Here is a 23786-nt window from a genome sequence, read left to right as displayed (position 1 = left end):
CACAGTAGCTGACATATGGTAATTGTTCAGTGACTCCTTTTTCATGCATTCATTAAGTAATCCACTTAATAGTTTTCTAGTACCCATTGAGTGTCAGGCAATGTTCTTGGTGCTGAGGAAACAGCAGTGAACAAAATAAGCAAAATGCATGCCCTCCTAGACTTCATATTCTAATGAATGGAGAAAGATAGTAAACAAATAAATGAGTAAATACAGAGTGTGTCATGTGGTAAGTGCTAAAGCAAACGGGAATAAGGATTGGGAGAAGCAGCTGTGGTAGTATTTTAAAGTGGGGATGGTGGGAAGGTCAGTGAAGTCCTCAGTGATAAAGTGACTCTTAGACAGTGCTCTGAAAGAGGTCAGGCAGAGGTATGTGTATAAAAGGGAGAAGAATATTCCAGGCAAGGGAACTGCAAGTACAAAGGCCAAGAGGTGAGTATATGGTAAGTGTTTCTAAAGAACACCAAAGAGGCTATAGGTAGGTGGTTGAAGGTGGGGATATGGACAGGGAAGGGAGACTGTTTTTGTATGGACTTACAGATTTTTATAAGCACAGTAGTATTTACTTTGAGGATAATAAAAATTATAGGAATATATAAACACATATAAATAAATCAAGTTTTTCTTGTACTGTAGACAACAGTGTCTCAAGATGGGAATGAGATTTTTCATCCTTGCATTTACCCAAGTCATTCCAACACTACTGGAACATTCTAATAGCCTCTAGATTACCTGTAAGTACAAAAATGAGAGGAGGAATTCAGTTCATGCCTTCTATATTAAAACAGCCAGCAAAAATCATCTTAGTTACATAGTCTCATTAATATGGAAAGTGTTGTGGATGTGGATGTAGGCCCAAGGTCTCTAATGCTCTTCAGAAAGCCATTATGTAAACCATGGCTAGAATTATCAGCCCAAATTAATTTTCAAAGACACAGTTAAGAAATGGATGTTTCTATAACCATTATGCATTGGCTGCACTTTCCAGTTTGTAAAAAAATTTTTAAGAGCATTTTTTAATTAAAAAAAGTCTTTTTAATTAAAAAAAGCCTAATAGATCATGGAATGGAAATGGAATGGAAAAGAATTAATGAATTCTTCTGACACCACCAATGCTAGTCCAAATTTGATTGAGGTATTAATTACTTAAACAGGATGCAGAGCTTCTAAATGATGTGCTTTAGGTTGCCTCTTGGGAGGTGTTTTAAGGCAAGTTCTGGTTGCCTGCTATTAGGAAATGATGTTCTGTGTGAGCAGGGGGCGGACACAGTTCCTGTTCTGTCCCTGATGGCTAACAGTAAAATTTGAAGCTCTGAAAGCTGCTGGTCATTTCTGGATACAAGAACATACAACCAGCTTCTGTAATAAAAAACACAGGGAACAAAAAAGAGGTGGTCCATCTGTGAAGGGGAGGATAAAAGCCCCAAACTATTAAGCCATTTAAAATTATTTCCTTTTTGAGTTAAAAATCTTTCCATGATTTAATAAAAGTTAGGAAAAATGAAGAAAATACATTAAAGTCAGGTTCCATAAGGAAGAATGATAACATATATAATCTAACTTTTGGAGTCATAAAATGTTAGCACCAGAATTTCTCAGGGACGTGGTGTGACAGACTTTAATCGTAACTTTTTCAAAGATACTAACCTGGTCAAATGCATCGCAAAATCAGAAAATACATTAACTTGGTTTATAAAGAGTAAGAGGAAATTTGAAATAAATAATGAAAATTTGTCTTACGTAAGAAGAATTCATTTCAGATATACTTTTATAAAATTCCACATTCTACTTGGATGTTTGATGAGGGAAGGTCAAGAAACATAAACTCCAGCCACTATTATATGTATGTCTGGAGTATAATTCAAGTAATGTTTTACAAGATTCAGATTTCATAGCTTAAGTGCGTGGAAATGCCAAACTAGGAACTATTGGGAAATGTTTAGAATATAAGAGAGTGTGCTGAAATGTTTTCAGTGTAAAAGCCAATGATTTAGTTGAACTGGGTATGAAGGAATACAGCATAAACAAGAAAGAGCAGGATAGCGCTGAGATGGGAGAGCCTCATATCTTGTTTTGAGTCTTTCGTGGACTCTGTCTTCAGTCACACTTAATCATTTATATTTTCCCAAGCAGTCTCCTATTAGTCTTCACACGAAGTTCTTAATAATTCTTCGAGGCTCAGCAGTCATAACTCACTTCCTTTGTGAGACTTCTCCACTGCACTCAGACAGAGCTCGTTTTTATCCTCTGTGCTTCTCTAGCACATTTTAACTGGCTATATTTTAAAATATTCACATATTTATAAAATCTACTTGACTAGGCAGCAAATTCTTCAGGTCATGTATTTTGCATCCTCAGTACGTAGTTACTGCCTAGCAAATAAGTATTGACTAAATTGAAACCATGCATTAATGAACATAAAAATTATTAAATTCCATTTATCAGATCTCCTCCATGATTTTACCACTCAATACCACCATACCTCTATCATGGGAAAGAGTTCCCAGTTTTGAGGCAGTTGTTCCTCTTTAACTATCTGGGAGTTTTGTGTCAATAATATAACTCCATAATTTCTATTATTTGAAGTAGTTCTTTTTTTAAGAAAAAGATTGTATTTATTTATTTGTTTGTTTGAGAGACAGACAGAGAGAGAGAGAGAGAGAGAGAGAGAGAGAACATGGGGGGTGAGGCGGGGGGGGAGAGAGACAAGCAGACTGCATCCTGAGCACGGAGCCTGACCTGGGGCTCCAACCACCCTGAGATCCTGACCTGAGTGGAAACCATGAGTCAGATGCTCAACCGACGGAGCCATCTAGACACTCCTGAAATAGGTCTTCCACAACAGGTCTACTTTAGAGACTATCAGTAAGATGGCATGTCATTCTATTAATTCATGAATATTTGACCAAAAAAATGGGGTAATTATTTTTTAAAAGGAATAAATCCTTTCTGACTTCTCTATCTCAAGTGCTGAATTTCTGGGGGAAAAAAGGATGAGTCATCCATTGGTGTTTCTCAAGATTATGAAGCCGTGACCTCTGTAAGGAAGGTCTCTTAAAACTCAGGAAATTAAAGAAGTGATCCATTTTTTTTTTCACTACTTAACAAAACCAGGACCCAAGACTAAATACTGAGCATTAACTACTACCTCGGATTAAAGACAAATTGAGGTATTTGAGAATCTATGTTCTGATTAGGTCCCAAAACAGAGACTCTATCACCTCTCACCAGATATCCAGAGCTGAAATTAGCTCATTTCATTCCTTCTAAATATTTAATAAATTGTTTCTTGTTGCTGAACTCAAAATGGAAATGACCCGGAAAGAAAGAAAAATTAACAGGCTTCCTCTGCCCTCTGTGATTAAGCACACTTCCCTAGCGTACCATAAAGGAAACAAATTTATGGTTCACAAAGGCCTATCACTGTACACTACACTCAGTAAAAAATATTTCTATTGAGTAAAGTATAAGTGCTTTTCCTATTTTAAATCAACAATGCTGAGAAACACTAGCTGCTAAAATTTAAATATCCCATGATCAGCAGAAGGAGAACATAAATTTAGGACTATAATATATAGTCATCTACTCTTCAGGTCTATTTTCCACCTAGACCACCACTGTCCATCAGAACTTTCTGGAATGATGGAAGTGGTCTATTTTGCTCAATCCAGTATGGTAGCCACTAACCACAAGTGGCCATGGAACACTGGATGTGTGGCTAGTGCAACTGTTAGGAATTGGATTTAAAATTTTATTTAATTTTAATTAATTTACATTTAAATAGCCACATGTGGTTAGTGGCTACTGTATTACAAAACGCAAATCTAGACTTTTTAAAACACATAAGACTTCAATCAGGTGAACTGAATTCCAGCCTACTTCTGCCACTGACTGCTTTGTGACCTTGGTCAAGTCATTTAACCACTCTGATGCTGTTTCTTTATCTGTGAAGTCATAAACTAGATGATCCCTAAGATTTCTTCTAAATCTTTTACACTCTGCTTTAAAAATAGCCATGTAGTGTGACTAGAAATTGATACTTTTCCACTATTCTCATGAAAATCAGTATTTTAGTTAGACCATGCATATTCACTCACGCACATCTGCTCCAAATAATCTATAATACACAAATGAATTTAAGAAGATGAAGGAGAAAAAGCAGTTTTATAGTAGTTCTGTTGGATTTATACTGCCTACTCCCACTCCTGGCGGGCAACGACACTTGCTGGGAAAAAACTATAAAGCTGATTCTTTTGTATTAGTACCTGATTTATTGATTCATTGATTCATATAATTCAGTCATGTGGTTTATGCACAATAAGAACCAAGCACAATTATTGTATGACATGACAAATGCTGTGCAGGAGAGGAGAAGGCAGCTTCTAACTTAGCTTAGTGTGGTGCTCAGCCGCACATACAATAGCTTAGTGTGAACGGGGTGAATATGTGAGCATACATGAAGTTTTCTCAAAGAAGGTGAAAGAGCAGAAGTCTATTTTTTAACGAATCCATTCAGACACGTGGACTCTGTCCTGCCCTCAGCCCGGGCCAGAGGGCTTTTGCTTTAGGACCTGTGCTTTAGAGAGTTCTCGGGCTGTACTCGTCATGTGTAACCCACCCTCTGACCTCAGACTCTGCTCAGGGCAATAGGGACCCTGGAATTCTCTGCCCCAATGACTGGAGCTCATTTCAAGGACTCTGAGTTGTCTCTACCTCAGGTCTGTTTCTCCAAAGGTGAACCACACTACTGGTGTGCACAACAATGAACGCAGAGAAGCAAAGAAGTGGGTATTTTGAGGCATGTGGACGTAGTTTGATCTTTGAGCATTCCAGAATGTCTACAGGTGACAGCTCCAGTCTCATAAAGTTGAGGGATGAGGTAGGTGTGGGAAGGAAAGGGAACAGGCAGGGCCAGGGGCTGGGACTGGGTTATAGCTCTCCGCATGCTGCCACACTCTGGCTTGGATCTCCAAGGAGTGCAACAATTTCGCATTTGAACTTTCCAAGTAACTATGAGGACATACCTGTGAAGGTCACGGGACATATTTTACTTGCCAGTTTATTAGTTTGGTTAATAGCTTTTAAATATTTCAACACATTGTATGAGGGCATCCATTTATATTCTTGCCCTAAAATGTGCACATTTGCTCTTAATCTGCAGACGTCAGGCATAGGACTTATAGAGCACAACTTTATTTTGAGAAGTTTCTTCTTAATCTAATAATGAGATATGAGAATTTGGTAAAGAGATTTCAATGTCATTAATATCTTCATACAAGGGTGATTTATTTTGCCTCAGCATAGCTCTGCAGTATGTTAGATCCTAAAGTTAAAAGAAATGATAACTAGAGAGGTTGATGATATATTTGAAGGAGACAATTTTTAAGGCTTTTTTCCACTAAAGCTAGATATATATGAGTGTTGTTTATTGTACCTCAGTATTTACAGAATGTGTAGAGGTGCATATATAACATGGATAAATGGCTATGTAATATGTGTCTGTGCATTTACAATGAAACAGAATAGAATGACAGGACTTTAGATCTGGAAAGGGACTCAGATATCATTTAGTCTCACCACTTCCACAGATGAGGAATCTAAAACCCAGATATCTAAATTTGTCTAATATCACACAGCTTTCTAGACCTTTACTTGGAACCAGAGTAAGATAGTTAAAAATAGAGCTGATGCACATCCTAGAGGTTGTTAAGAAAGACAAAATGAGATAGAGAAGAATACAGACAGTAATCTATTCAGCGTTGTAGACTATCTTCTCATACTTCCGTTAACTTGATTGTGCTCTTAAACCACTACTGCAAATGCTCCCTTTAAAGTCGGCTTTTTGTTTCTAAGACACTGAGCCAGCTTTAAAGGAAAGTCAAACTTCACACTCTCCTACCATACCAAGGTGATCTTTCAACAGCTCTGTAGAAGTCCATGCAGCCAGGAATCTAAAGTGAGTTCCTCTGAGCTGGGCAATTGGACAGGGCAGTGGGACAGCACCAAGAGAAGGATGCATTGCTTGTCTACTTTCTCTTGGTCCATTTGGAAAATCAAACATTATAGGCTCTGGACTAAAGCACCAAGGAGATGGGAAGGACTCTGTTGGGACATTTACTTGTACTTCGTGGACAATCAGATTGAATGAGGATAATAAAGCATTAGAACGGTTGCTAAGGCATCCCAGCAGGCAATGTGCACAACTGAAGTAAATGCAGTTTTACTCAACAAGATTCCATTGTTAAAATCTAGTCTAATAGCTAAATATCCTAGGATGATTTTGGTCATTTTTGTTATTTGTGATTTGAAGGTTTTGGTTTTGCTTTCTTCACCAGATTAAAATCACAAAGAGAAGCCTGCTGTTGTCTCCCATGTCTACCATCCTGCTGATCAAGACAATTGGCAGAGCAAAGTATAATGAAGTAAAATGATGAGTTTTAGATGTGGGATAGCAATGCATTATAATTAAATATATTTAAAGTAAACCTTCACATATTGATTATTTCAATTTTATTTTAAATGAAGCAGAAGCAATTATTTATCCTTATGTTATTAGCTAACATAAAATGCATTACGTCATTTGACCCTAATGTACTAAATGTGTTTGCAGGCAAAATTAAAATAAACTAAAAATATCTATAACCTGTTCAGATATAAGTCCGAATTTCACTTTAAGGAACAATAACAGTAAAAGCTTTTCTGAGTTTTGAAAAAAAAAAAATCTCTGCCAGCACCAGGGCCCAACGAATGACATTGTAAGTACTCTTATAATTCAGAAAGAGATGACTGGATATGCTGTGGAGTTTGCATATATTTGGGAGGAGAATGGGAGATGAAGTTTTCAGAGTAGAGAAGGTGATTTGGTCTATAAAGCCTTGGATGTAGACACTTTGGGCCAAAAAATCATTTCCAGGAAATTGGGATGAGTTGGCATATTAACAGATATTTATAAAACATCTATCTTTTATGCTTTTGAGAACTCCCACCACACTTGCCAAAGAAAAAAACAGTAAGAATATCAAAAGAAAAGCTAACTTCAAAAATGCTATTTGAACAACTATTTAAACCTCTGAAGAACTTGAAAAATAAAGATCACTTGCGCCAGGGTTCAGAACATTAGCATTTCCGATTGTGGTCAGTCCTTACTTTGATTCTTGGGTCTAGTTCTATGCTATGACTCAGACCCACTCTCTTCTCATTTAAATGGAGTCCAATATATTTTAGCTCAAGATTCCATCTTTTAAAATCGCATCCTGAACTTCTCAGAAAACCCAAAGGTCATGTTTACAGAATAGATGCACAGCGGGATTAAATAAATGTGGAACTGCCTGAGCTGCAGGCCTTCTTTTTTATTCTATCAGAGATGCTGTTAATCTTCAGATGATTAGTTTTGCAATATAAAATATATATCCTGGATTATGAAAACTAATTCCCCACCTGACACACTCATAAACAGTTTTGTAAGAGCTAATTTTAGAATGTTCCTGGTTTTTTCATTTCATCATGAGAGACATTTTACATTTTAAAAAATTCTCCAGTGTCTCTCAAGATCCTCTTATAAGCAAACCTTCCTCCACGATACAAAACAATAAATGTAGTGAGTTTTGCATATTGTGGAAAAGATGAGAGCCATGCTTTTTACTACCTTTCCTTGTTTTAACTGATGGATGAGAAGAGGATTGTTAGGAAAAATCGATAATGTAAGATGATAGGAGAAGGCCAAAAAAAAAAAAATGACAAAAGCAAATAGGACCAAGGGAATAAATTGCACTATCAATCACAGTATTTGATACAGTACAATTTAACTGATAGCTATAATCACACTGTGCTCAGTCCTTACATTTCACAGAGCGGCCTTTCTGTATGCTAAGTTCTGTCAGCAGGGATTCATCTTAACAGCCATACTTCTTGTTTATGGAACTCTCTGTAGTTCATAAAGCATTTTCATATTATTACTATTTCACTTGCTTCATGCCATAACCCAGTGAAATAGATGAATTAGGAATTACTGCCTATATGTCATAGATCAGTAGAGAAGATCATAGACTATAGTCACACACTCCTAAGCAGTTTTGAGGCCAGAACTACTGATTATGTACTTTTCTCCCTACCAGACTTCGAGTCAAAACACACATGAACACACACACAAACACACGCATAATATTTAAAAGAGAAAAAAATTTCCAATGAAATTTTTCTCCCATGAAAACTGCTATTATTTTTCCAGGATCCTCTTCTTTCTTTGAGATGGGTGCTATTTAAGTTAACAAAATATAACTAGTGGTTTTTTGAGAAAGACTGTTTTTTAAACCATAGAAATATTTCACTTTAAGCAAATATAAGATATAAAAATTCAGTTTGCTGGAAAAAGGAATTAGAGGATTATATTGCTTTACAAAAAGACTCTGAATGGGATTGCTTTAAATAGCAAAATTCCCCCAGAACATTTAAGATATGTTGATTTATGAAAATCTGATTCATACAGAACTTTACAGGAATACATCTGTTATATAAATCCGTGTTCACCTGTAATTTACTCTAGGGGGAACAACTGAGTGATAATAATAATAACACACTCATATAGTTCTTCGTTATGTATTTTAAAGTGCTTTCCCCTAATTTATTGCATTTGTCTTTGGCAACCTTATAAGGGAGGCAGAGAGGGTATTATTATCCTTTCTTTACAGATGAGAAATTGAGAGGTTAAGTGACTTGCCCAAGGTCAGACAGACTATTCATTCATTTACTGCTATTTGAGTGATGTAGTTTTAACAGGTTAGTCAAGGAAGTAAGCTTCTTCCTCCTAATTTTTTTTAAGCAGCTGTGAGGGCTATTAAAACAGAGGTGGACGATCTCACAAATATAACGTTGAACAAAAGAACCCAGACACAAAGGTGTACACACTGTATGATTCTATTAATATAAAATTCAAATGCAGGCAGAATTAATCTATGGTGGCAGAAGTCAGAATGGTGGTGAACTTTGGGAAGAGTGGATGGTGACTGGAGGAGAAAGGGGGGTTTCTGGGATATGCTAATATTGTACTTCTTGCTCTTGGTTTTGGTTACATAGTTATGCTCACTGTGAAAAGTCACTGAGATTTTTACTTGTGATTTGTTTACCTTTCTTTATATATATGGATATATATATATATATATATATATATATATGGAAGTTTTCTTCTAAAAAAGAGTTTTATATCTTTAAAAACAGTACAGCACTTCAGAAGATCATTACATTACACATATCCTTTGAACATTTGTGATTTCAATTAAGTTTCTTAGCTGCATTCTAAAAATGAAAATACGAACTAAATTAGAAGAGTTTAAAGAGAAGTAAAAGTTTGTAAAAAAAATCCAGGATCATCTTCACCTGAAAAATTGCTGTATGAAATGGGAAATCAAAGCGAACTAAGGTAATAACATTATTTAGGGCCAGTGGAGCGTTTATGTTTAATGACATTAAGCTAGGAATTGTAGAGAAATGACATTAAATTGTGATTCACATAGTATATTCTAGAGTATATGTATGAATTTAAGGAAGATAAGATTTTAATTTTTTAAAAATCCTCTTGGTGTTAGAATTTTGTGTATTAGGATGCTGCATTGGGCATCAACATAGAAAGCCAATGGCAATGATAAAAATCTGAGGAGAATGTGCATATCTGGGGACAAACATGGGCTCTTGAGAATCCCAAGTAGCCTTCAATGTAAGAATATTTGGGAGAAATATGTTTTGACCATCATCCAGGATAGAAATTACAGGGGCATTCAGGTGCTTACAGCAATTTCAAAATTTATATTGTAGTTTTCTAAGAATCTTTCACCCCCTGTGACCCTGTAACCCTGAGAACTAATGATGCACTTGTACCCAAAGTTACCACTGATGACATTTGTTTTGTTTAATTTTCACATATTATCTTTTTGCTGTTTTTTTTTTCATTTTATTTTTCTAAAAAAAGAATCCATTATAGTACCTCCACTTTCAAGTCATCTGAATCAATTTCCTATCTTGATACCATAGGTCAGGAACAAAGAATTTCCAGGTGAGTAGGGGGGCAGACTCCTTTTCAGGGTGCTTTCCTTTCACCAGTGATGTTTCAAAGCCAACTCCACCATGGCTAGGACTATAGCGTGGTGAGTTTCTCCCCAGGAGGGCTGTTGAAGGCATCCTGTTCAGGGAGAAGCCTTTAACCTTTAACCCATTCACTCATTTGTTTTAATTCCTGATCAACTGCCGTATTCTTGGGTTAGTTGTTTTAGGACCTAGCTAACTAATTTTTAAAAATAAATGTTAGACCTTAAACACCTATAAACTGCAAGCCGCACATTGTGTATACGGCACACAATCAAGTTCATTGTGATCACTGCATCCAGGATGAGTGTGAGACATAGCTGTCCTCTGGAATCTGGGTTATTAGAAGGTCAACCCATGTTCCCCAATATTGTTCATGTCATAAAATAGGTCAGCAAGGTGGCTCTAGAGATAGGGAGGAAGAGACAGGAAGAGGTAGGTTGAAGGAATTCTATTCTCCAAGGCTCAGCCAGCTGCCCCAACTTCTCTTTCACGGGCAAAGGATAAACACATCATGAGTAATGGGACATGCATGTCTACGGGCAAGTCCATGTGGAATTATTTCATGATCTTTTTTAATGACAGGGATCAAGAAGGCACCACTGTTTCTTTCTGGGGGGAGCACTTCAACAACAAAAACTTGAATCCCTGTGGAAGGCTCACTATACTAATTCACAGTTAGTCATATTCCTCTGGATGTGACTTTCGAAAACTTTGAAACTCATTCCTTTGAAACTCATTCCTGTTTAAGCTAATATGCATATCCCTGAATTTAATCTTCCTTATAGTAGCTGAATAAAGCAAATTCCATCCTTTAACCACCCTCACTGTCTCTGTCATTCCTCACACCTGGAATCTCCCACTTTTTCCTTATACATAATCTGGAGCACAGTTCTGAATAATTTAGACTTCTATTATTTTTAGTATAGAAAAAGAAACTGAGATACTTGCCATCAAGCCTTGTTCTCCTGGTTTCCCCGGTTCACCCTTAAAAAAGAATAGTGATAATTTTTATTAATGCTACAAACATTAAAAAGCAATTTCAATCTTTTTTTTTTCTCTTTCACAACACCCACCGGGCTGCATGAATGTCAAATGTACTTTTCAGGCTAACACAATGCAATAAAAAGAAAGCCAAGTTCTTTCTTCATATGCATTTTATAAACATTTTAGGATTTAATAAAATGAGTCTAGATCACAGCAGAGATTTAAGAATTATGCGAAGAATGTATTCTAAATAAAACTAGTAGGGGTGATTATATTGTAGGTCAATAAATGTTCCTAGAAAAATATTTAATTGTAATTCCAGTAATATCTCATTTATTAGGTTCTGTTCATGATGACATAAAGATGATGACCTGGGCCTCTATATGAGAACTTCCATATACAGGACAGAGAGACAATTGCTCTTAGTACAGGAATTAAATAATAAAATGAGCAGAGATTGATTTTGCATTTTGGTTTTCCTGGGTTAATGATGGCTGAAATAACATGTTTTATTAAAATTAATAGCATATGTTAAAATACATAGAATTTTGTGTTATATCATACCACTATCATAGTTTTCTAATACTCAAATTCATACAAAATTCCTTATTATGTTTTATTGTCATATTATTATATTGATAGTCATTGGCAACAAATAGCTTTTGGAAAAACCGTTCTTGTAATGTCAATAGCTATAGAAATTGTTGGACTTTAAAAATAAGTATTTCTCAGTTTGTTTTTATAAAACCTTTTTCTAGTGGTTATGATGGTATATAAAAATTAACTGTGAGACTATAAATCCAGTTCAATTTCTCTTTGTGGAATTAAAAAAAAAACCTGTTCATACTTCCATATAAAAAGCTCAATTTCTTACTGAGATGAATAAACTATATTTATTTAAAGGATGGCATAATTTTTCAATTATTTACAGATTGTCATACCTTACCTTTATCTTATTTCTTGAAAGTAATCTATACTTTGAATTTTCTGTAGAGTATACAATACCCAACGATCTGACTAATTTTGTACCATCAAAAGGGTTTTAACTGCTCTTCTTAGTTGAAGAAACACTCATTGTATCTTTCCTGGCAACCAGCAATTATTTGGGAAGGTTTAAATATCCCTAAAAGTGTGCTGTCTCATCATTTGGGATATCATCCCAGGAGAAGGTCAGACCTTTGAAGACAGTTTCAAGATGAAACCACTACCTTTGATGGTTCAGTGAAAGCCATCCTAACAACTAACCAAGCATAGGTTGGGAGTCAGTCCTTCATTTCATTTGACAAATTTGCAGCCACTTTCAGAAAGGGAAATGAGGCTTCCAAGAGGTTGTCTCAGAAAAGCCAGAAAGTACTCTATATTCTTAAAAAGAGAATCACTCTTTGAAAAAAATATGTAAATATATGATTATAAAAATGAAACACACCAAAACATTAATGACTATGGCTGATTTTTTTCTTTTTGGTTCTTTAGTTTTAAAAACTTTCTACTTTGTGGATAAATATTTTCATTATTTTGTACTATGAAAATACCCATGAAAATAATTTAAGTCAAAACAACAGATAAATTAATTAATTCAGCAATAAAAACTTGAATTTCAAGTCTTAAGGCCATAATATAAGTGTAAAATTTTTTACCTTTTCCATATATTTCTTTCAATTGGTGGGTGGTCTCTACCAAATCAAACCATGTATCTAGTGTCCTGTACTACTGTACTATTGACGCTTATCAGTCTTAGTAACTAAGTACTTAGATCTAAGTATTGAGATTGCTTTTAAATCATTTCTATTAATAAGCTTCACATATAAAGGGCAAATGATATTCAAACCATACCTATTGATGTTTTAACCATTAATGTGACCGTTTTATTTGCATTTTTTTCTCTTTTTTTGATCAATTTCTTTACAAGGTAAACATTAAAAAGATTTACCTCCTTTGCTTTCCATAATTCATATGGGACTTTATTGTCTGCCATTGATCCTTTAAGAATGTTACCAATCTCTCACCTAGATTTTCAAGCTATTCTCTCATTTAAGCCAAAGGCACTGATGTACTCTAAGGCAGTCAAGACACAAGTAAGATCAGGCATGCTCAATCATGGACTTCTCGAGGCTCACCTGAAATCCGGTTTAGTTGCCTTCTCCAGGTCTCTGGGGTTCGTGTGGGTTCCGCAGAGATTAAGTGTTAAAGCGGACTCCTGCTGGCAGTGCCCTCTCTGCTTGGGGGCTTTCTATCACCCCACTTCCTGCAACTCCCTAACCCTAAGACCCCTCCTTACCCCACTCTATCCCAGTTCTCAGCCTTTAAAACAAACAGATCCAAAATGCAACTCACGGGCACTCCTGGCATTCCACGGGGGCCGTCTTTCCCTGTGTCCCCTGGAGGTCCTCTTGGGCCAGGAGGGCCTGGAGGTCCTGGAGGCCCAGCCTGTCCTTGGTCACCCTATAATGGAAAAGGGAACAGACCAACAATGACCATGAAAGATAAAGACCCAGGTCTTCTTTTCAACACTTTAAATTTGTATTATCTAATCCACATTTACACTATGAAAAGAACCAGAACAATCAGAAACATGAAGCCTGTAGGCAATTTGCCTGCCAGCAGGGAGCAAATAAATATTCATGCTGGGGGAGCTGAGTAGATGCTATTAAAATCAAAGCAGCTCAGAACCAGCACTCTCAGCTCTTGGAAATAGTGTGTAAGTTATCATGATATTCAGAGCTGGTATAAAACTTTTGCATGACTTGATTCATGACAATGCTGCATCAGTTATATTCACCTTGTTTAATAAAATGGCTGCATTTGCGGTTGGACAAATGCGTTTACTTTTTCACAACCTATAAAATTAAACATACAATCTCTTGTCAAACTGTGTAATAATTTATAAATTACCAAAGCCAGAGAGCTTCAAAACTGGATCTATTACTGGATATAATTTCAGCTGCCTTTCTTTTTTTAATTAAGAAAAAATTAGGCATTCTATAACATTTTACTTTGGTACTTTCGTATACATTTCAAACAAATGCAGCTCCCTAGACATAGTTCTGCTCTAGGATATTTCCAAATAAATAAATACCCCCACCCATGAGAGATAAATGGTAAAGCAACAGTAAATGGAGTAATAACTGAATGTTAAGAAGAAATCAGACTTGAGCAAGAATAAGCACTACCTTAATGAGGCGGCGTTTAATGAGCTGCTGATCAGCAGAGAGAAACCCATGATTGATTTTAGGAAACACCATCTGATCAGTCAGGTGAGGTCAAAGGTTGAAGTTCAGAGGTGAGAGAATTGGAGAATAGACATCAGAAGGCCCCAAGAAAGAAATAAAGATATACACATTAGACTTATAATGATCATTAAACAAAATGGAACTGGTGCTTGTGTCTGACATCAGACTGTCTGGCTCTTCTTGAAAGAAACAATCCTAACATGGGACGGTGAAAACAGATTTTTAGTTAGAGAGGAATCTTTTGCATACCCCATCATTTTGCTGTGGGTGTTAGGCCTCTTTAATGCAGTATATTAAAGAAGCAGGAAAGTTCCCATCACCTGCATCCCGCATACTGAGCAGAAAGTCTAGAGACAAAGCACCAGTTCAATTTCCGTCAGACTTGTCAACCAGCATAACGTGGCACGAACGCCACCGCCATTTTATAAATGCCCTAAGTCCAGAATACTGAGGATTATTTAATTGACACAGAGTGTTGGCATGCTTGCAAATTAAACCAACGAGGTGTGCCACAGTCCTAGATAGTCATGCCTGCCTCTCTTCTTTATCCTTGCTCAACTTCAATATCCTTCTCTCTTATATGTTCCAGATTCTCCTTCTCAATAAATATGTGACCTCGTTGATGTAGGTGAGGTCACAAGGATCCAATACCTCAGTGAGTACGGGGAAAGAGAGCAACTGGACTTGGCAAGCCAATTTAGCTGTTCTTGCTCACTCTTATGCTGATTGCGGGCTCTGACTGAGCAGCTTGGGTGCCAACCACAAACCTTGACGGTGAGGATCTGATTACTGTGCAGAGCAGCAACTGTGGGGAAGCCTGGCAGACCCTATGGACGTGGGACAGCACCAAAACAACACGACACAACACGTCACACAGACATTCCACTGATGGACAAACAAAACAAGCATGTACCTAATGCCACCCTGTCCTGGCTCTAAGTCGTGTCTTGTTTGACACACTGTAAAGGAAATCAGACACACGAGGCCCCCAGGCAAAACATTCCTTTAATGGAAAGGCCAGACTGAGAATTCACTGTAACTTGCCCTTGTGGCAGTTACACTGGGATGCGTGTACACACTCTGAACATTTTTGGAATCTTACATACAAAATGTTAGCACAATAGGGAGATAACTGCAGACACTGTTATGAAAACAACACTGTAATTTCCCTCCATCGATACTCTGTTTACCCTACAACTCAGGACATACACATATTAATTCTTTTTTGGACAACAGTGAACAGAATTTTGCAGTCTGATCAGAAATATTCCTCAGAATAAATGCAGTCTGCCTCACAAAAGATAATCTTACCACCCACATATCAAAATTTCTCTCTCTAATCATACGATGATTCTCAGGTCTTTCCTGTTTCAGGAATTCCTGCAGAGGTGGTGGATGGAAATCTGTCTCTTATAACATGCGTATTTCACGTCAGAGGGATTTATGGTCACAGTCTGCAGTAATCGCTTCTGTCACGTAACTTTTCCAAAAGAACTTGACAGTTCACACAACCCCTTGAAGCAGAAAAGTAGTTTTGAATTCCTTAACCAGGGAGAACGGGGGAGATATTTCAGAGACTCGTACTTCATTCACTAACTTGTACTAACTCGTATTCACAGGCATTATCAATTGGGTAGGTCTGAGAGAGAACTTTCGCCTTTGTTCTATTTCTTTTCCAATAACATGAGATATCGGAGCCTTTTATTCCATTTTTTTTTCACACAGAACATATTTATCATACAAATAAAATAAATAGCAACCATAGCTTACATGGCCTCAGATGTCTGCAGGCTTCCTAGACATTCCCTCCTCATTGCCCTTCCCCTCTTCTGTCCATATCTATTCTGAGGATATTTTTAGTTAAGGCCAGTAAGTTTCTAGTTTTTTAAATTTTATTAATCATAGTATATTTTTCTCCTTTATTTCCCCCTTTTTTGGGATATATTTTTCTTTTTAAAAGAGCCAATAAAATTATGTCTGTGGTATGAAGATATCTCTTCAGCCCTAATGCCTTTGAGTTTCATTCTTTAGAGCTGGAACTTCTCAGGAAGCAAAGCAGAGAAAATCTTATCTGTTTTGCCAAATCCTTTCTGATAAGGCTATTAAGTGTCTGGGTAATTCTGAGGTGACCTGTATCCTCTTTTTCTTCTCCCAAAGTAAAAGTCCTTGAAACATAGACACTACCCAAATTCAGAAATGCTACAAGTTGGAAAACAGATGTGTACAATTTGCTTTTGTTTTACTATGGAATATGAGTTTAAAATGTTATTAGATGGTAATGTGCCAGCATCTTTCCATCTGTGACTCATTAGCCCTATATTACACAGTCAGAATTTTATATATAAATCTCATATTTATGTAACAAAGAACAAAAACAGATACAAACAAGAAGTCCATAAGGAATCAGAATCTTGACTAGTGGCGATAAATCATAATGTCACTTTGAACAGGATTATCTAACAAAAATAACTTAAAATTAAAAGCCTTTTAACAGCACACATGGTAAGCCTTACAAATGTTTTGAAATTTGAATGTAAAAATAAGTCACTTCTTGTACTCCTATCTGCAAATGACCAGCTTGCTGTTTGATCATATTTTCTAAATGCTCACAAAAAGAATTAGTTTTATAACTTCTCAGTTTGGTGTCCGGTGTTAACGAGATCTAAAGAGGAAAGTGGATAGGTAATTCTCTCCTTGGACAGATCCTTTTCATCAAACAGAAAATCTCTATTTGAGGAAGCTGATTTTATATTCCTCAATCATCTTAACTGTAGAAAATGCTACCAGTTACGTGCTTAGAACTACATTTTAAAGATTTTGTTAGTGAGTTAGGCAAAAGGACCTCAGAAGTTTATGTGTAACAGAGTAGAAAGAGACATGTGGAAGAATTCTCTTAAATTCTAACAAAAATCCCATGGCCTGGGCTGTAATATCCTAGGACCCTGTGCTTTTCAAACCTAGGCAATGTTTGAAGGGTACATGCCAGTGTTGGGGGGGGTGGATAAGGGTTATTTAAAGGCAATAATAAATATGGCCCACCTTCCTTAAGATTCAAGTTTGATAAACATTAAATAACTTTAAATTTCTAATGTAAAGCAAACATTGTCATATTATGGGGTACAATGTAAAATTTGTACAAATTTTTAACAATTTTACCATTTGCTGGTGGTAGAGAACCTTATCTCACAGGCGATACCGCTAGATTACAGGTAGATACTGAACTGACCCTCTCCTTCCCACGGGAGGTCCTCAGAGGATAAGTTTGAAAAGTACTGGTGCTGAATACTTACCTTTAAGTCATGGCTTTACGTGGCCATAACGGTTGTTCACACAGAGTGTACTTTTTCATTAACTACACCATTTTTTCCCCCATAGTATCATTAGTTATAGTCCTTTCTAAATAAATGGAATGGACATATTTCCCTTGGTTTTACATCTTGGACTTGCCTGGCACACAGATAGTTCAACTGGGTGTGGGGGAAAAAATTTGTCTCCAGAAAAACCTGGAGAAAGAGTCCAGGAATAAGCTGAAATGCTGAAATAATGTGTACAATTTTTACTCCCATATATTTTGAATTCTTAAGAAATTGGATGTACAAGATTGTAAAACTACCTTACACAACCCATTTTCCTCTTGAGAGCTTACTCAGATAACTTCACGGATCTTCTTGACGTTCTGTAAAGTAGGTTACCATCTCAGACCTGTGTTTTAACATCATTTTAGGAGTAGCTCTATGTCCTTTCATTATCTTCTAAAAGCAAAGAGGCAAGCCTACCCCAAAGAAATACTGAACAAATATTTCATAAGACATGCTTCTAACTACTTAGGAGCCATAAATTCAAGATGCTACTACTTATTGTACACTCAGTAATGATGTTATATGATTACATTATAGTGAGAAAGCTTTGTGTTTTGTCAAAAGTATTCAATAAGGCAATATTACAGCCAGGAATTTAATCCATGACTTCTAATTCCAACTTTGTCATCATGCAGTTTACGTGTTTATCATTTCTTTCTACTTTTACACTTTGAATAATAGAAATATCAGCAATTTATAAGAAGTATTTATTGAGTGCCTTCTGTACAGCATTCACTATGCTAGATGTGGGGATTGAACGGTGAGCATGACCACAAGTTCACACGGGTCAACATCCAGTGGAGAAATAGGAAAAAATGAGCAGGCTGTAATCATATGGAGGGATGACCATTTTGGTGAATAAGAATGGCTGCAAAGTAATAAAAGTGTACCTAATGGCAGGTTTGAGGAACCCTGGAAGACTTCCCAAGCCATGTGAATGAGGGGATGGGAATTGGTATAGCAAGAGGAAAACTAAAGACAGAGACCCCATTTAGGAAAATGTTACAGTAGTCTAGTTGAGGGACTGTGCCCTAGAACTAGAGAAGGGACAAATCCATAACTTCAAGTGATATTAAGGAAGGAGGATTCACAGGACTTGTAGTCGGCTGAGAACAAAAGGGAGAAGGAGGAGCAATGAGTGGTCCTAGGTCTCCAGCCTGAGCAATGGAGGATGGTAGAGGAAACACGAGAAGAGAATGGGTTTTCTAGGGCAGGCAGGTGGTTGACACCAGCAAGTGTCAAATATAAGGAAAACTTCCTAAACTACACATACTGAAAAAGGCTCCATTTGTTGTGTATAATCTCCTAAGGGGCTCCACAGGTGGTTGTAGTGTTTGCTAAAGATGTACAGCTAAGAAAGGCCGACAGAAGATGAAAGCCCATGAAAAGAGGTAAGATGCCTAAAGAAAGACTGTCCTGTCCAGAGGCAACCAGAGAAATGCAGACACAGGGTACAGGGAGCAAAAATAAAACAGCCCTGCAGTCTGGGAGACTGCACACAAATAAAATTGTGTCAGTGTTATTCATATAAATTTAGCTATCATCAAATCAGAACAATTCTCCTCAAGTGAACGTCAAGAGAACAGTCTGTCTTAGGGGTTCTTCACAATAAAGATAATAAATAATGATGATGACGGTAATGATGGTGGCCAGTATTCACATGATCCATACTATGTCAACTCCTTTAATCCTCACAACAACCATTTGCCAGATGAGGCATTTGAGGCACGAAGTGGTTAAGGGTTTTGCTCACCTAACTGTAAGTAGAGGAGCCAAGATTCACACGCTGGCCATCTGCTCCAGAGTCTATGCTCTTCATCATGAATCTTTCATAGTTCCTGAATTTCTTTCCCATGTATTCATTCATTGACAAGGAGAATTTAAAGCATCCTACCGGGAACAAGGCAATATTTGGACATTGAGATGAGGAAGCCTTATCCCAGGCTTCATGGAACATAGAGGATAACCAAGAAAGGCAGATGGTAAACAAGCAGTTACAAATGTGGCTGGGGTCTCTTTTGAGATATATATGTACACACATACACACACACTCTTTTTCTCTTATATTTTGTCCCATTCCTTTGCCCCTCAGTCAAGTTCTTAGTTGACTGTCTACTATTGCCTCAGAAGAGGTACAGGGAGGCAGGGTGGAAAACAAAACTGGTCTGCCAACGTGTCTAGAAAACCAGAAATATCTAGGAAGACACTCCCTTAAACCAGAAGAAAGGAAATAGGTCTGTGGTCCCTAGGAGCAGAGGGAGCCTAAGCCCTTCTTCCCAGCAGCACTTCCAGGAAGCAATAATACCTTGAAGAAAAATGGCCATGTGACACGTCTGGATGCGGGACACCAGGGGCAGCCTTGCAAAAGATTCCCCCGTATTAAACACTGCACAGAAGTAGCAGAAATGTTCCCATGCCCTATCAATGCAGCAGTGACACACTGTATGTGAAGGCCCGTGCGGGTCACTCAAGCCACGCTGGCTTCTCAGCAGCAAACTGTGTGGACTGATGCCCGAAGACCAGGTGCTCCTCAATCTCCACCCCAAACCTGTGGACACTACAAGACCTCCGAAGTGTGAAGCAAAGAGGAGGAGGAAAGTGTGGAAATCCCGGGAAAAGTGATGTCTGGTTTTTTTGTAAGCTCAGAGGAGGGAGGATTCAGCTTCAGGAATCAAGTAGGATTCAGATTTGGAAATCAGATTCAAAAATTAAATTATTATGGAAAATTAAGTCATATTGCTTACTCACCCGAGTTTTTGGATGGAAAATCATACCTCAAAAGTGAATATGATGACTGTTAACAAAACAAAAACTATGAGAGTGCACAGAAAGTGACCTAACCCAGGTCAGCGGGTCAGGCAGGACTGCCCCAAGGAAGCGGTACTGAAGTTGAAACTTGCCGCACAGAAACGCCACATGGACCCTCAGTGTCTGGTCACTCTCCAAGGGCACTGATATCTTTCCTTCCCGATAGTATCATCAAGGTGAATACAAAAACGAAAGAGAAAATATATTTTTCTTTTCCAAAGAGATACTGAACATACACTTGGAATACAAAGATTGGGTCCTGTTTTAGGTATTCCCTTGAGATCTAAGTATCATTCTCCATTTGGGGTAGGTTAGGATAAGGGCAGTGGCGATGGCTATGGGGTGTAGGATTCCTGTGGGAGGTCCAATTGATGAGAACGAGAGCGAGATTAACTAAAATATTCATTCCTTTGTATAATAAATGTCTCTTAAGTACATTCTACATGCCAATTACTGTGGGGAAAAAAGCTGTGGGGGGTTAAATCTAGTGGAGAGGGGAGGTTATCAGAAGAATATCAATTTAAATGGAAAATATACTGTATTAGTGCTGTAATTAGAGGGGCAGACAGCAGGCTATTTAAACACATTCTGATTGGGAAATGGAATAAGGCTCCCAAAAAGATGGGATTTGAGCCCTGGGAGGAAGGATGGATAGGACAAAGGTATTTGAGGAGGGATGTGGATTTGGGCTTGGGAAGAAGGTATTCCATTCTGATGTACAGTGAGCAAAGAGGTGGAAAGTGGGGATTGCTGGTAAGTTGAGTTTGGTTGGGGTGCTGGTAAGTTGAGTTTGGTTGGGGTGAAGCACATACTTTTTAGGGAAGAGCCTGGAGAAGTTGACAAGGTATAGATGGGCAGGTCTTCAAGGGAGCTCAAAGAGGGAAGTAATGGGAAGCCACAGAGATATTTACAAAATGAAGGTGCCATGACATATGTAGGTTTGGGGGAGACAACCTGGTAAAATTAAGAAGAATAGATTAAAAATCAAAATATAGTTCATGATCCCTTATCTGCAATTTCCAAAATCCAATTCAAAGTCCCTGAAAATAACATTTCTTCATAAGTTTAACTAAAGGTTTTCTACGTTGGCAGCAAACTCATTTGGTGGTAAAAACTTATTTGAACAGATGTGAGGCTATTTATGGTCACTAATAATTCTTCTTAGTGTGAACATGCATGTGTTTCACTGCAGAAATTGATGGTTTGATTACAGGGAGCCTCAGGCCTCTCTAAGTGTGTCAAACAATATGCAATGTATGAGTAATATGAACTGTCTAATGTCTAACAACTAAATTCTGAAATACATTTGACTCAGGGTTTCGAAAAAGGATTGTGAACTTGTTCCAAAGTTGATGACAAAGATTCCCTTAACAGAATTAAAAATTATAGAAAGAATAGTAAGATTTAAAGTTAAGGCAATAAATTTAGTTTTGAACAAGAAAATTGGTTAACATAGGCTAGTCTGGCAAATGCCCTGTCTAAACAAATGGCAATCTGAATCATATAATACAATTTAAACCAGTTTATAGTAATTAAAGTCACATTTACTTTTATGATTTCAATTTTATATGTTAATCAGAACTATCCTAATCAATTGCTATCTAGTATATCTTTTAATTGATTGCTTTAATGAATAAATAAGCACATTATAATTAGCATATGTTTTGCAAGTAATTGTGAAAAAAAAAAGACCTGTAAAAATGTTGCTCTTTTAGGAAATTAAAAAAAAAAACCTCCAGAAGTCTCGTTTAGAACACTATTTGATTACCAAACACTGCATAATGATTTACTTAACAACCTCCACTTAAAAATAAAAATAATAATAATGCAAAAGTAAGCTTACATTCCACCCCATCAGAATTTCATGCAATTTGCATTTGAAATACAAATTCTGAATTATGGAGCACAAATTTGATTAATTTTAATTTTCAAGGAATCCTCCCTCTAGTATGGTATAGCATCATGATAGCGCACAATAAAATATTTTACATTTATTCTTCTGTAAAAACCAAGGGTGCTTTGTAGTTGAGGGTGCCAGGTAAAGGACTCAACATGAATATACTCTATCCATGTTTTGAAAGGAAACAGTCTATACTGGGGAGAGGAGCACAGCATGTTTCAGGAAAGGACAGTGCCAAAAAAAAAATAGAGGATTCATTACCAGACAGGGCACCTTATACTGAAGGGAAAAATAAGCATTTGACCAGTAGTCTGTGAGAAAAATTCAACTTTTTTTGCAATCTTCATTCTGGAAGAAAAATCAGAAGTGTCCTGTTGGTCCCTATAAACTCTAGTGTCTGGCTTAATGGTATTTGCTAAACTTCCTTTGTGTGATATTAGATTGAGTTGACTCTAAAATTCATTTGGCATGCTCCCTGGATGGTAGTCTCTTTTCTCCTTCCCATGAAAGAGGTAGAAGGCTGGAAGCCAGCCTATAAAAGAGCTGATGAGAGTCCCAAGGGGCTCAGCTACGATGAGTGGAGAGTTACCCTTGTATTTCCTGTTCCACCTCTGAAGGTCACTATCTCCCATAAATAAATTTAAGCCCACAGCAAATATCTGATAGTCCTTTGGGATAATGGAGCTCTTCAAAATGATCTAGCACCAAAAAAGATGATAGAGTACTTGGGCAAGTTCACCAGAGAGTAATGTTACTTTGATGAGGGAACAAAACTGAGGCAAGCTGAGGACAAGGCAGAAGCTGACACCCTACAACCCCCCACCCCCCTAGGGATGTATGTGACATTCCTCAGGCACTCCTGGCTGCCCTAAAGGAAAAACAGTTAACTAATAGAGATCACAATCCTGCAAGACCTGAGTCTCCGTTTTAGCAATCTACAAGAACAAAGCATTTCTATCAATTTCAGAAGGGAATGTAAATACAATTAAATGTCCTTATATCCTGCAGCCCACGGACAGATACTTGCAGTGTAAAGTTCCTCCAGGAATCTCCCAACTATCTTAATGTTAATGTCTTACTAGAGGGGTAAACAACCTTAACTTGACAATGGCAAGACCTCTGGGTATTTTGAGTCTTCTTTAACATATGAAAATTCAGCATCCCTGAAATTTTCTTTACCTCCCATTTCCTTACCTCCCCTAACCGCACAGTATACAATCAACCACCCCCCACAACCCTGGTGCAGCAGGTCTTTCTGCCNCACAACTCTGGTGCAGCAGGTCTTTCTGCCCACGGGTCCTGTCCCCGTGCTTTAATAAACCACCATTCTGCACCAAAGACATCTCAAGAATTCTTCCTTGGTTGTCGGCTCTGGACTCCACCCCAGTGAACCTCACCTATATTCCCAAACTACATCAACTTGAAGTA

The 23786-nt window shown here is 37.4% G+C and overlaps 1 protein-coding gene across 4 annotated transcripts in view; it reads right to left on the bottom strand.

Annotated features, from left to right (window-relative positions):
* The window catches only part of COL25A1 (collagen type XXV alpha 1 chain), a 450135-nt gene that overhangs the window by 108052 nt on the left and 318297 nt on the right, over positions 1-23786 (bottom strand). For 3 of the 4 annotated variants that reach the window (XM_034671873.1, XM_034671875.1, XM_034671876.1), the window contains exons 8-10: positions 14232-14303; positions 13396-13503; positions 11026-11061 (exon numbers count right to left, since the gene is read on the bottom strand). In XM_034671873.1, the coding sequence (XP_034527764.1) occupies positions 11026-11061; positions 13396-13503; positions 14232-14303 (216 nt within the window). Of the gene's footprint in view, positions 1-11025; positions 11062-13395; positions 13504-14231; positions 14304-15058; positions 15119-23786 lie in introns of all 4 variants that reach the window. The other variant, XM_034671874.1, reaches the window with a different exon arrangement.

The sequence above is a fragment of the Ailuropoda melanoleuca genome, chromosome 11 (assembly GCF_002007445.2).
Source record: "Ailuropoda melanoleuca isolate Jingjing chromosome 11, ASM200744v2, whole genome shotgun sequence".
Classification (NCBI taxonomy): Eukaryota; Metazoa; Chordata; class Mammalia; order Carnivora; family Ursidae; genus Ailuropoda; species Ailuropoda melanoleuca.
Note: the sequence above shows the minus strand (reverse complement) of the source record. Positions and strands in the feature narration are given on the sequence as shown.